Source organism: Notolepis coatsorum (assembly GCF_963971535.1).
Source record: "Notolepis coatsorum genome assembly, chromosome: 5".
Lineage (NCBI taxonomy): Eukaryota > Metazoa > Chordata > Actinopteri > Aulopiformes > Paralepididae > Notolepis > Notolepis coatsorum.
In genome coordinates, this window is record NC_140169.1 from 97,804,654 (window position 1) to 97,819,366 (window position 14,713).

Below are 14,713 nucleotides of genomic sequence, written 5' to 3' on the forward strand. Positions count from 1 at the left end.
ATTATCATGGAATATTTATATTTTCCTTGAAATCGAGGGCTTTTCAAAATGCTATAAAACGAAAATGAATCGATAAAAAAACAATCCGCTTCGACAATGTTGACTGGAAAACGAGTCATTGATAAGCGACGGGCAGATTAGACACATAGCCATAATTTAAAACATAGATTAGGCGTTATTAACGCTAACATTGAAGTGGATGGTGGGCATTCAACCGGTAAATCAAGGTTAAGCTTGGGCTCTGAAAGTGTTAAGGTGAGAATTGACTCGTGCTTCTTCAACTGCAGAGCCATACTGTAAACTGTCATTTCCTGTTAACATGCATAATTCACTTCTTTAGGATCGATGCAATGGCGTGGCAGCAAGTGCTTGGAATGCAAGTGCTTATTATAGTGCCTATGGGCTAATTGGTGCAATTTATTGTGTCCCAGTAGCTATCGACTGGGACTATCTATATGCCAAAATAGACAAAATGACCAATGTATATGGATGAGCTATTGGCCAAAATGCAGGATGAAAAATAATAAGAAGAATTACGACAATTACAACAGGGTTCCCTGCTTGGCAGTGGCTCTTACCTGTACTATTCTACTCAGGTGGCAGTCAGCAGCCAGCTCCAGGCCCTGTTTCTCTGCCCAGGCCTCTATGTGGCTGAGCTGTTGCCTCAGGATGGCTCCCCAGTAGTGAGAACAGAGTCCCGAGTCGGCTTCGGTCACCAGCTTGTTAAACAGCCACATGTTGATGAAGTGGAACAGCTGAGAGAACAGCTGGATGGTCAGAGCTGCGTTGACGCGGCAACGACGAAGCAACGACATTGCTCCCGTCAGGGTGTGGAGAACGTCCTCTGTGGAGAGGAGAGGAGATTTTAAAAGGTGTGGTTTGGTGTGTGTGTGTGTGTGTGTGTGGTGTGTGTGTGTGTGTGTGTGTGTGTGTGTGCGTGCGTGTGTGTGTGTACCAATCTTAGGTCTCTGTAAGTTGTGTTCCTCTGGATCGTCTAGGAAGGCTGGCATGTAGTTGTTCAGGTCAGCCTGGAGACAATGGACCAAGTACCTGGAATAAACACACAAATACACAAACATTCAGACACATTTGTCTTAGAAGTGCGAGGGATCCAAAGAATGATCTTTGAGTAATGGAAAATGTTGCTTACCAATGTACCTGTTGTACCTGTGCAATGTGTCTGTTGTTGCAGAGTAAATGGTAAATGGCTCTTGTAACTGAGGGGTACAATTCCCTGACTGTATTGATAAGTATGGTATCATTAAACCACTACCGCTTTATGTACTTTAACTACTGGCCACACAGTACATGATATAGATATGATGAACACTTTCCCACCATGAAACCAAGTCCACACAAATGTATAAGTCGAATATTTAATATATAGCAAAGGGTATATACAACGTTCACTTAATGACATTTATGATTTGAATGCACTTGTAAGGCAAATGAGTATTCGTAGGCAAATCAACATTGAATGTCCAATCTCTGGTTACGCAGGAAGCAAGTATACAACCTGGTTCTTTAGGGAACTATAGCGATGGTACTTAATGATTATAGCTGGATATACTAAAGGGGGGTCCTGCTGGTTGTAAGTCAGTAGGGGGGGGGGTTAGGAGAGCCGCCGGCGATATCCCATCTGGCCAACGATTTCTTGGGAGAATTCAGAGTGCTGAACACGGTGCCCACAGAACCTTGGTCCACAGATGAATACAGTTGGGCCCTCTTGTAGACGGTAGCTGCCGGTCCACAACGAAGAGACGTGAGGCGACCTCACTCGGGGTAGAGCGCCGTCTCACCTGGACTCCTCTCGGGGGGTAGTTCCAACACTCACCAGTGTTGGCTGTTATCCATGGCATAAATCAAAGCACCCAAAGCAAGTAGATAATCCAAGCCGTGTAGGGCTCGCCGTCGTCCGGGTAAGGTAATCCAATGTGCAGGTCCACTCGTCCTAGCCCAGAACTCCTCGGATGAAAGCACCACACGTGGTCTGCCCAGCCTGGTTAAGACTCTAGATAACGCGAGGAAACGATGGGGGTACTACTCACTGTATAACTCTAACCGAACGATGCACCATACATAATAGACTATTATTGACTTAATAGAAATACGTCCCACTCGACGGTATAGTGCCAAACTATGACAATTCAACTATTAATCCACACGATGTCTCAATGCCATTCTGAGGCCAAGTTGACCATACTGCACCACACGTGTATCGTGGGTGAGGCTTAACGTCTTGCCACTAGGTTGGAGGGTAAAGAACTAAGGGCTAAGGGACTAAAAAAAAGTTCTACTTTACTTGCGCCATATATATATGCGCTGTGAACAAATAGTACCATTCGTATTTCGCCAGACGTATTCCTACGCGGAACCGGGCTAGTAACGACATGTTCGTCGGCACGATTGAACTTGAACCAAGGGGCTTGGCTGCTGGCGCCAAGTTCTTGTCCAATGAGAGAATGAAACTATTATGGGCTGTTAGTAGACTAAAGGGATATTCAGTGTATATGTACAAGGAATATACAAGGGATATCAAACGATATATAAATACTATTAAATATATATCCATAAATAAATATATATATTCGGTTTAATCTGATCCTTCACAACAGCCGCCCCCTAATTAGTCCCACCTAATTAGCTAAGCAGAGACAGATTAACCGCACTGTCTACCACTCAAGGTCCGCTGTAAGGGTCAGTCAACTCACAAAGTCGTGGGGTCATGGTCGTCATCGATAGTGTCTGGGAGTCTGGGCAGTTCTATTAGCCTCGCCACGGGTCGTGTGTAAGTTCGCCCTTGGACGAGCACCTCAGCTGCTCGGACCTTGCCATCGGCACCGGTGATCACTTTGCTTACGCGGCCAGCCGGCCACATAGCTCTGGGTAGTGACTGGTCGATAATCATGACGACTGTTCCTTCTGTCAAATTGTCTCTCTCTTTTACCCACTTCTGGCGGGTCTGTAGAGACGGTAGGTAGTGGAGTAGAAAGCTGTTCCAAAACTTGTCAGCTAGTACTTGACTGTACCTCCACATTCTTCGGCCGTTCGCTTCTTCAGGCCTGTACATTGTCTGGGGTAGCGCGGGGTCCAGCCGCACCATCAAGAGTGTGTTGGGGGTGACTGGGTCGACATCTGCTATATCACTGGAGACGTAGCCGAGGGGCTTGGAGTTCAATACTCCCTCGATCTCCGTGAGGACTGTCATTAGGACTTCTTCCGCTACAGTCTGGGCCCCAAGCACGGCGTACAGGGCTGTCTTTATAGAACGTACTTCTCGTTCCCAGGTTCCACCGAAGTGGGGTGCGTTCGGGGGATTAAACTGGAAGTCAATCTGGGATGGAGCGAGGTGGGTCTTAAGTTCTGGGCCCATAGCTTGGAAGCTCTCTCTCAGCTCTCTTTCTCCGCCTTTGAAGTTTGTCCCGTGATCAGACAACAATGTAGACGGTTTTCCTTTCCGTGATGTGAATCTTCGGAAGGCCATAAGGAATGAGTCTGTGCTCATGGTTGGAAGGAGTTCGATATGTATCGCTCTGGTGGTCATGCATTTGAATACAATACCCCACCGCTTCTCGGTTCCTCTTCCTTTCTTTATATACAACGGGCCAAAACAGTCCATGCCTGTGGAGTGGAATGGCTTGTCGCCGAGTCGGAGGCGACAGGGAGGTAGGTCAGCCGTCCGGGGTATGCTGGGCTGCGCGCGCCACTTTCGGCAGTCTAGACAGGTTCGCTGGAAGCGTCGCACTGCTTCTCTTCCTTGAAGTATCCAATAGCGACGTCTGATCTCCGCGAAGACTCTCTCTGCTCCTGCGTGGTGTACATCCTCGTCGTATTTCTTTATGATCAGCTCTGTGACCTTGTGTCGGCTGTTCAAGACTATCGGGTACTTAACGTCATCCGGTAGATTGGGGGCCCTCCGCAGACGACCACCCACTCTGATGAGATTATGGGCGTCGCTCTCGGGTGCCAGGTGGAGCAATCTGCTGTCTGATGGGACGGGCTTTCCTCCCTGTAGACAGTCTAGCTCGTCGGGGAACGAGTCTCTCTGGGCTCGTTGTAGTAGAAGAAGTTCTGCTTCTTCGTAGTCAGCTGCTGAAATGTCGGCAGTGGGCTGAATCTCTGGGTGGTGCCACAGAAATGTCTTTAGTTGCGCACTCTGTAGGGTGAGGCAATCATCTATGTTGGGGTCTGTGGAGGCGACTGTGCTCAGTCCACAGAACATAGGTTTCTTGTTCTCAGCCTCCTCTTTACTCGCCTCCCGTGGGGTGGGCGTAGGCCACTCTCCTTCCGGGAGCTTGAGGAACTCTGGTCCGTCACTGTAGATGTTGTGACGGGTGAGGTCATCTAGGGACATTCCCCGGGTGATGACGTCAGCTGGGTTGTGTTTGGTATCCACATACCGCCAGCTCGCTGCTTCTGTTAACTCTTGAATCTCTGTGACTCTGACTCCCACGAAGACCTTGTATCTGCATGAATCAGACTTGATCCATGTGAGTACTGTCGTGGAATCTGACCACAAGATTGTTCTGTGCACCGGAATGGTGAGTTCACGTTGGATTAACGTGGCTAGATGCGCTCCTGCTAGGGCTGCGCAGAGCTCTAGACGCGGGATAGATTGTTGCTTTCGTGGGGCTATTCTTGAGCGAGCCAGGATGAAGGCGGTGTGTATCTCTCCTCCCTTCTCTTGGGCACGCAAGTAGGCCACTGATCCATAGGCTACTTCGGAGGCGTCGCTGAAGACGTGTAGATCCATCTTGCATGTCTCTGGCCTCACTGTGGGTGGGAAGTAGCTGCGGCGTATATTGACGCCTGGGAGTGAGCGGAGTTCCGTCTCCCACTCTCTCCATGTGGAGGCAAGGGGTGCGGGTATTGGGTCGTCCCAGCCCTGGTCCTTGTCCCATAGTGCTCGTACAATCATCTTTGCCCTGGTGGTGTAAGGTAGAATACATCCCAACGGGTCATATTGTCTGGCGAGTGTTCTGTACACACTCCGTCTGGTGGTCGGTATCGCCGTCGACCTTCCCTGCTCCGTGGTCAGGGGTTTGTGTCTATAGTGGAGCGAGTCTGTTTTGAAGCGCCAGACTAGTCCTAGTGTCATTTCTTGGGCTTCTCCTGGGATTGTCGCCATCCAGGTCTCGCTGCTGGCAGCCTTGTCCGCGGGGGAGAGGCTGCGCAATACGTGCGGGTCGCTGCTGGCCCACTGCCTGAGATCAAAGCCGCCTTTGATCAGAGAGGCGCGTAGCTTGAGTAGGAGAGCCTCGGCTTCTTCTTGAGTCGAAACGCTTTGTAAACAGTTGTCCACGTAGAAACTGTTCTTCACACTGTGTCGGACCTCTTCATCTGCTGCTGGGTCCTCTGCGACGTGTTTCTGTAGTGCAAATGTAGCACAGCACGGGCTGCATGTGGTTCCGAAGGGGAGGACTTCCCATTGGTAGATAGCTGGGTGCTCATCTCCGATCCTCTCTCTCCATAGGAACCGCAGCAGGGGCTTGTCCTCCTCCACTAGTCTCACCTGCAGGAACATCCCTTTGATATCCCCGCTGATAGCCACCTTGTCCTGGCGGAAGCGTAGTAGCACGCCTAGTAGAGAGGGGCCGAGTGTGGGGCCGGGCAAGAGCTCTTTATTCAGATTTTGGGATCCGATCTGGTAGCTGCAGTTAAACACAATGCGATCCTTGCCGTTGTGGTGGACCTTGTGGTGCGGCACGTACCATGATTCGGTCGTCTGATCGGCCTCTTTAATGTCAATCTTTGTCACGTGTCCCGCTGTGATTAGCTTCTCAATCTCAGCGCGGTACACACTCTCTTGAGCGGGGTCTTTGGCTAGGCGCCGCTCTGTGTTCAATAGATACCGTTCCGTAGCGTCTTTCTTTGCGTGAAAGGTGGGCATTCCCTCTCGCCTCAGGAGTGGAGTTGCGTATCTCATCACTCCGCTGACTGTGACTCTCTTTGTCCCCTGCTCGAGGAGGTTTATGGCGTAAATGTCTTCTTTAGAACGAATGTCTTTCTTTTCGTTCTTAAAGGGCATTGTCTCTAGTGTCCATAGCCTCTCGACATGCTGCAGGAGAGTGGTGTCTTCTTCTGTCACTCTGGAGTGGAGGCAGCTAGTGGCTGCTGTTCGGTTAAGAGATTTAGCGAGGGGGCCTTGTAATGTCCATCCTAGGCGGGTCTCGACTGCTGCAGGACAGCCTCTGGGTCCTGTATGGACCCGGTCTATCGGGACAATGAGGTCTGCATGGTCGGAGCCTATCAGCAGGGTCGGGGTGGCGCCGTCTATGAGCGGGATAGGTAGTTGACGCAGGTGCACATATTTATCCATCAGTTTGGCGATGGGGTAGGTGTACTGTGATAGTCCTATTTCTTGGCTGGTGAAAGCATTTGTAATCCTATACCGTCGCTCTGGCTGCCCGCTTGCTGCGATAGTGAAGGAGACATTCTCGCCTTTTATCGTCTTTAAATCTCTTCTTATTGTCCGAATCGTCATTTGGTTCTCGCTCCCCCGCAGTCCCAGCTGGGCCGCAGCGGACGCGAGCAGAAGGGTCTTCTCTGACCCGTCATCAAGGACGGCGTAAGTGTCCATGACTTTATCTTGGTAGCTCAATGTTACACGGACTACCTTTAAGAGCACTTGGGCGCCGCTGCTGCTGGCGGGGTCAATGTACATGACACTTGCCTTTGTGCTGCTCGATGGTGCAGGTGCAGGCTTTCTTCTGTTACTGTCGTGTAGGACATCTAGGTGGGCTCCGTCACACCGACTGCACCTCTTCTTTAGGCGGCACTCGGCTGCCATGTGACTGCGCGCACATCGGTAACAGCGCCTGTTGGACTTTATCCATTGACTCACTTCTTCTGCATTCATCTTTGTGAACAGGTCACATTGTGACAGCCAGTGTTCCTTCTCGCAGTACGGGCACACCAATTTCCACTTCTCTTTTCTCGAGGGGGTACTGTGGTTCTTACTGCTCGGTACTGATTCTGATTGGTGCATGACAGTCACCGATCTTCTTCCATTGTTTATTCTCCTGGGTCCCTCTCTGGAGCTTGGTGTGCTCCGCACGAACGTATCCAATCGTAGGCTGCTGACTTCTCTCGCCAGGAAGTCGGCTAGATCGAGGAGGGATGGTTCGGGACCGTTAGGATCACGGTGGTCTCTCTGCCGCCTGAAGCGCTCTTGTCTGGCGGGTGGCAGCTTCTCTAAAATCCTCTCGACGTTAGAGTTGGCGTATAGCTCGTGCATACCCTTTTCTCGTTGCGCTCCCAGCATCCCTACCAGGGACTGCACTTTTATAGACAGGTCGTCTAATGAGCGATTGTCTGTTGCTGGGGGTAGGCGGTCAATATGCCTTATCTCTTGGATTACGTAATCCCATATACGTCCATATCTCTGGTCCAGCGCTGCTAGAGCCGCGGTGTATGGGGTCGTAGAGGTGGCATAGGCTAGCGCTATATTGTGCGCTCGGGGTACTTTCAGGTGCTTCAGTAATATTGCATACTTGTGGCGTTCATCAGCGACATCCACCATCATTGTCTCTAAGCACATCCGGAGCTCCGTGTACTGTGCTCGATTCTCATAGGTGAAGTCTGGAAACGTCGGTGTGCCAATGTATGACGCCGTGGATGGCTGATACATCGGCGAGCGTTGGGGGAGAGGCCTCCTAGGCGAGTCTCCTCTTGCGCCTCTCTGTGGGCTGGTACCGGCAGGGTACCATGGCCCGCTGGTCCAGGTGCTATTCCTCGGGGCTGGTCGTGCGTCATGCTCACCCGTGAATAGAGTCGGGGGTCTGTAGCGCAGCGCCGCGGGGGTATAGCCTGGGCTGTACTGGGCCTCCTGGTCCGGTGGAGTACTGTGCTGTCGTCGGGCTTGGTTCTCCTCCTCTCCCTCTTCTTCTTCTATCAGGTCCTGTAGATCCTGTAGTCGTTTATTTAGCTTCTCCGCAGTGTATGCCGCTCCTTCCTTGTAGCTGGGTCTCGCTTGGACCGGTCGGGGAAGGGGGTCTGCGGGGGGTATAGGCTTGGTCTGTTGGTCAAGTTCAGGGTCGCTTGCTCGGTTAGGGGATGCTGCCCTTGACTGTTGTCTCGACGAGTTCCTTGAACCCCTGGCGGAGGGAGAGGGTGTTGCCTTGGTGATCAGCTGCTCCATTAGCTGCGCTTGTAGTCTGTCGCGCTCGCCCTGTAGTCTGTCGCGCTCGGTTTCACGCTGGATGAGAGCGAGGTCGCGCTCTGCCTCTCTTTGGGCACCGTCAGCGGCGCGCTGGGTGTCTGCTCGGTCTCTTGCCATATTCTCTTCCGTCTGAAGGCGTCTCATCTCCAGGCGTATGCGCTCTTCTTCGCTCCGTTGCTGCGTCTGGAGTCGATCGCGTTCACCCTGAAGTCGATCGCGTTCACCCTGGAGTCGATCGCGTTCGGTAGAGGCTGTCAGGCTGACGAGGAACGCCTGTGATAGCATCCTCTCCGCTTCGCTGGGGGAAGACGGTTGTAGAGGTGAGCCGCTCCTGGCTGTACTCGTTGGGGAGTCCTGGAGCTCTATCTCCTCGGCGCTCTCCTCATCTTGTTCCGTGCAGAGTTCTCTCTCTGTAGGGTTGTCTTCCTCCCGGGGCTGGTCGGGGACTACTTCTTCGGTATTGGCGGGGGGTAAAGGCATGTCAGCTCCCTCCTGGTCCCCACCGTGAGCTTGGTCAGTTACATTAGAACCCACTAGGGCCTCTGTGGTCGGGGTAACCTGGTCGTTAAGGTCAGACATAATTTTACTTTCTACTTTTACCGCGTTTACCTTTTGTCGAAGGCTAGGTAGTTGACTGACAGCGTAATCCTCTAAGTACTGAGGTGTCTGTCGTCTGCGCCGCGGGCGTTCTACGTTAGGAGGACCGTTTCGTGGAGTGTTCATCATAGGCCATTTCAATATTAATAACACTATATTAATATTACACTAGTTACCCTCCGGCTCGAAGGACCAATTGTAACTGAGGGGTACAATTCCCTGACTGTATTGATAAGTATGGTATTATTAAACCACTACCGCTTTATGTACTTTAACTACTGGCCACACAGTACATGATATAGATATGATGAACACTTTCCCACCATGAAACCAAGTCCACACAAATGTATAAGTCGAATATTTAATATATAGCAAAGGGTATATACAACGTTCACTTAATGACATTTATGATTTGAATGCACTTGTAAGGCAAATGAGTATTCGTAGGCAAATCAACATTGAATGTCCAATCTCTGGTTACGCAGGAAGCAAGTATACAACCTGGTTCTTTAGGGAACTATAGCGATGGTACTTAATGATTATAGCTGGATATACTAAAGGGGGGTCCTGCTGGTTGTAAGTCAGTAGGGGGGGGGGGTTAGGAGAGCCGCCGGCGATATCCCATCTGGCCAACGATTTCTTGGGAGAATTCAGAGTGCTGAACACGGTGCCCACAGAACCTTGGTCCACAGATGAATACAGTTGGGCCCTCTTGTAGACGGTAGCTGCCGGTCCACAACGAAGAGACGTGAGGCGACCTCACTCGGGGTAGAGCGCCGTCTCACCTGGACTCCTCTCGGGGGGTAGTTCCAACACTCACCCGTGTTGGCTGTTATCCATGGCATAAATCAAAGCACCCAAAGCAAGTAGATAATCCAAGCCGTGTAGGGCTCGCCGTCGTCCGGGTAAGGTAATCCAATGTGCAGGTCCACTCGTCCTAGCCCAGAACTCCTCGGATGAAAGCACCACACGTGGTCTGCCCAGCCTGGTTAAGACTCTAGATAACGCGAGGAAACGATGGGGGTACTACTCACTGTATAACTCTAACCGAACGATGCACCATACATAATAGACTATTATTGACCACCATGCCATTCTTTTCACTGTCCCTATCCCCCCGCCCAGGCAGCGCCCAACGCGCACCCTCACATTCAGGGACACCAAGTCAGTGTGTGCATCAGCCCTATCTGACCTCATCACTACCCACATGGCCCCGGTTCCCTCCGATACCTCCCCGGACACCTTAGCAGCCCGTTACAATGCCGCCCTCTCCCTCAGCCTGGACTCTCTGGCGCCCCTCAGAAGCCGGAATGTGTCCTTTCCTCGCCCTGCCCCATGGTTTACCTCTGACCTCCGCTCTATGAAAAGAGTGGGTCGACGACTGGAGCGACTCTCCAGGCGATCTGGCCTCACCGTCCACCGTCTGGCCTTCGTCGACCACGTGAGGTCCTACAGAGAGGCTCTCTCCAAGACCAGGACCGCGTACTACTCCACCCTCATCACCTCACAGCAAAATAACCCCAGATCGCTTTTTTCAACCATAAATCGTCTCCTCCGCCCTCTCACTGCCTCCCACACTGATGCTCCTGACCTCTGCTCTAAGTTCCTGGACTTTTTCCAGGCTAAAGTGACTTCCATCCACCAACAACTCATGGTGCCCGCCCCCTCCCCTCCTCACTTACCCCTGACGCCGGACTACATGCTCCCAGCTGCATCCCTCCATCCCCAGTGCTCTCTCTCCTCCTTCTCCCCAGTGGATGTTCCGCTGGTCATGAAGCTGGTTACCAGAGCCAAAGCTTCCACCTGCTCCCTCGACCCCATGCCTACGGTACTGGTCAAGGCCTGCCTTCCTACCCTCTGCCCCATCATAACGGACATCATCAACTCCTCTCTGTCATCTGGAATAGTTCCCTCCTGTTTCAAAACCGCCTCCATCACTCCCATCCTAAAAAAGCCTGGTTTGGACCCTGAGGTGCTGGACAACTACCGGCCGATCTCCAACCTTCCTTTCCTAAGCAAAACCTTGGAAAGGGCAGTCGCCGCCCAGCTTCATCAACATCTGTCCAACCATGAGCTCTACGAACCCCTTCAGTCAGCCTACCGAGCACATCACAGCACAGAGACCGCCCTCATCAAGATCACTAATGACCTCCTCCTTGCTGCAGACTCCGGACACATCAGCCTCCTCATCCTTCTCGACCTCTCCGCGGCGTTCGACACAATATCCCACTCAGTCCTCCTCAAATGCCTCTCTGACAACCTAGGCATCACCGGTACAGCTCTGTCATGGTTTCATTCATATCTCACTAATAGATCTCAGTTTGTCAGCGTCAGCGGCTCATCCTCCCCCCCGGCCCCAGTCAACCACGGTGTCCCCCAGGGCTCTGTGCTGGGTCCCCTACTATTCACCATCTACATGCTCCCCCTCGGTCAGATTATACGTCACCACGGACTCAACTTCCACTGTTATGCTGATGATACTCAGCTCTACATCAGCACCTCACCATCCTCCCAGCTCCCCCCACAGTCTGTAGTCAACTGCCTCCACGCTATAAAAACCTGGATGGCAACCAAATTACTCAAACTCAACAGCAAAAAGACAGAGCTCATGGTTGTGGCCCCCAAGGCACTGCTCGGGAAGGTTGGAGATCTCCTCCTCGACGTTGACGGCTCTTCCATCTCCCCGTCTCTCGAAGTCCGTAACCTGGGCGTCACCCTTGACTCCACACTTTCATTTCACTCCCACATCAAATCTGTCACCAAGTCTGCCTTCTACCACCTCAGGAACATCTCCCGTCTCCGACCCTCACTCTCAGACTCTGTGGCGGAGACCCTGATCCACTCATTTGTCACCTCCCGGTTGGACTATTGTAATGGAGTCCTGTTCGGGGTACCCAGCAAAGCCCTGGACAGGCTCCAGTATGTCCAGAACTCAGCTGCCAGGGTTCTCACTCACACCAAGCCCTGGCAGCACATCACCCCCACCCTCATCCATCTCCACTGGCTTCCAGTCAGGTTCCGCATCACCTTCAAACTCCTGCTCCTCACCTACAAATCCCTCCATGCCCTCGCCCCCCGGTACCTGTCTGATCTCCTCCACCAGTACACTCCATCCCGGAACCTACGATCCTCTGATCTAGGTCTCCTCTCCATCCCTCGCACCAGGTTACGGACTTTTGGGGACAGAGCCTTCAGCGTGGCGTCCCCTACCCTCTGGAACTCTCTCCCCCCCGAAATCCGCAACGCCCCAACCCTGGACACCTTCAAATCCGCTCTAAAAACACACCTCTTCACCAAGGCTTTCCCCATCAGTTAGTTTTAGATTAAATTAGGTCCATTATCCCCTACTTTCCCTCATCCCCTTTCCCCCTCCCCCCCTACTTTCCTTGCCCTATTTTTTGTCCTGATTGTAAAGCGACCTTGGGTTCTATGAAAGGCGCTATATAAATTTGATTTATTATTATTATTATTATTAATAGAAATACGTCCCACTCGACGGTATAGTGCCAAACTATGACAATTCAACTATTAATCCACACGATGTCTCAATGCCATTCTGAGGCCAAGTTGACCATACTGCACCACACGTGTATCGTGGGTGAGGCTTAACGTCTTGCCACTAGGTTGGAGGGTAAAGAACTAAGGGCTAAGGGACTAAAAAAAAGTTCTACTTTACTTGCGCCATATATATATGCGCTGTGAACAAATAGTACCATTCGTATTTCGCCAGACGTATTCCTACGCGGAACCGGGCTAGTAACGACATGTTCGTCGGCACGATTGAACTTGAACCAAGGGGCTTGGCTGCTGGCGCCAAGTTCTTGTCCAATGAGAGAATGAAACTATTATGGGCTGTTAGTAGACTAAAGGGATATTCAGTGTATATGTACAAGGAATATACAAGGGATATCAAACGATATACAAATACTATTAAATATATATCCATAAATAAATATATATATTCGGTTTAATCTGATCCTTCACAACAGCTCTTATAAAGGCTAGTAAAGTTGGACACTACATTTTGTGAGTACTCATATTACTGAGTAATATTACATTTAGCAGGTCAATATGGTCATCCGTTGTTGCCTATTGGGCTTTGCCATGTCTTTTTTTTATTATTATTATTATTTGCAGCATATTTATTTTATGCTAAAATAAATGCAGTACCTTTGTTTTTTGTGACAATAATTGCCATTTTGGTTATTTATTTAATTGAATTACCCTCTAAAGGGTATCTTTGTCTGTCACTATAGCCAATGGAAATGCTAGAAATGGTCATGTGGGATGGGAGAACCAATGGAAAATTCCTATAGTTTCTCCCTAGAGAGCCGCTTGTCCCTGGTTTTATAATGAAATATCATAAAGACAAAGAGGTATAATGTTCAACATGTATTGGAACTTGATCCAGATATAATAAATGAAAAGGACTCAGAAAAGGACTCAGAATGTGATGATGACAATCATGGTGAAGGATTTGATGTGTTTGAAGTACACTTTTATCCAAAGCAACTTACAAGTTCTGTACAACAAGTCAGCAGGAAGGGTACAACTCTTTCAGCTGAGAAACAATGTTCATAAAAGTGTTGAAACTTGAGTGCTGCAGTGTTGAGCGCATAGTAGTAGAGACATATTAGTAGACTAGGAAGAGTGCCTGATAGTATTTTTTTGGTCCACTTTTTCTCCAATTTTTTTCTCCCATCCCAATTTTCGTATCGTCCAATTCAACCTTCCCCTGTCTTTGAACGCTGTTTCATGCCTCCCACAAGCCGGCTGCAATGTGGACTAAGTCATACATAGCACGAGTCCCCTCCGATACTCGAGGTAACAGCAGTCGCATCTTTCCACCTGCACGGCTCGATCTTTCAGCGTCGGGGGTCTGGGCTTTGGAGGGGCCCCGCCCCCGTCGCTTCCTGTTCTACTGCGCAGGCGCACCAACCGACCTGTAGGAGTCGCTGTCCACAACACCCGATCCCCACCCATCAGTTTCCCTCCCCTTAATACTGCCAATGTGTATTAGTGCGGACGACCAGCTAAACTGAAAGCAATGTGGAGCGCTGGGCTCGAACAGGGAGATGATCTGTTTGAGCCCAGCCTCCAGTATTCGTGGTGAGCGCCTTGCCCACTGCACCACGTAGCCGCCTTTTTCTTTCTTTTGTATTGAGCCTGCCTGGCCGCCTGAATGCCTTCTACAACAGAACTGCGTTTCCGCGTCTCTGATTGGCCAGGTCATTTCTGGTCATGTGACATGTACGCCCAATCGTGGGACCGCAAGTTTCGACACTGGTTAAGCTTAGGCGCTCGTTCGAAGTTGGTTAAGGTTAGAGTTTGTCTTAGAGCAGACCTGGGCATTGTACGGCCCGCGGGCCGGATACGGCCCGCGGGATGATTCTGACCGGCCCGCGAAAGATTACATGATAAAAAAAAAATAAAAAAAAAATAAGAAAATATATTTTTTTTAACACTTTGGCTGCCATGGGTTAAATTAATGATATACCATAGATTGCCAGCGCTATTTGTCTATGGAGAAAGTCCCCTTCTTTGCAGGGCTATAACTTTTTAAATTCTATTGCTACATTGCCATTATTAGGGCCCATTCAAAGTCCTATATGTATTGTTCATTGTGTAGCAACGTTAAACTTTTTCATTCACATATTCATAGTAAAGTATGGTCTAATGTATAAGTATGTTTTCATCTCTTTCTGCAACTTTCTCCAGAACGTGATATATAGCCCCAAATGCATTATATTGATGATGAAATACAGTTTGATGGCAATCAGCGCGATATAAAAAATTCCAACTAGACGTACTTCTAGAAGTTACTACACGTCATCTGATGTTGACCGGATGGGCGAGGGGGCGTTTATAATTCCGTGGGCAGCGTTATACCAATCATCTAATGTGGGTCAAATGTTGATAAAAGCAGTTAGTATCGAAGATGGTAACGTTACACGC

At 50.2% G+C, this 14,713-nt stretch overlaps 1 protein-coding gene across 7 annotated transcripts in view; it reads right to left on the minus strand.

Annotated features, from left to right (window-relative positions):
• Positions 1-14,713, minus strand: part of afdna (afadin, adherens junction formation factor a) — a 244,966-nt gene that overhangs the window by 76,395 nt on the left and 153,858 nt on the right. For all 7 annotated transcript variants that reach the window (XM_084315182.1, XM_084315177.1, XM_084315178.1 and 4 more), the window contains 2 exons: positions 956-1,050; positions 579-844 (listed from right to left, as the gene is read on the minus strand). In XM_084315182.1, the coding sequence (XP_084171308.1) occupies positions 579-844; positions 956-1,050 (361 nt within the window). The remainder of the gene's footprint in view (positions 1-578; positions 845-955; positions 1,051-14,713) is intronic.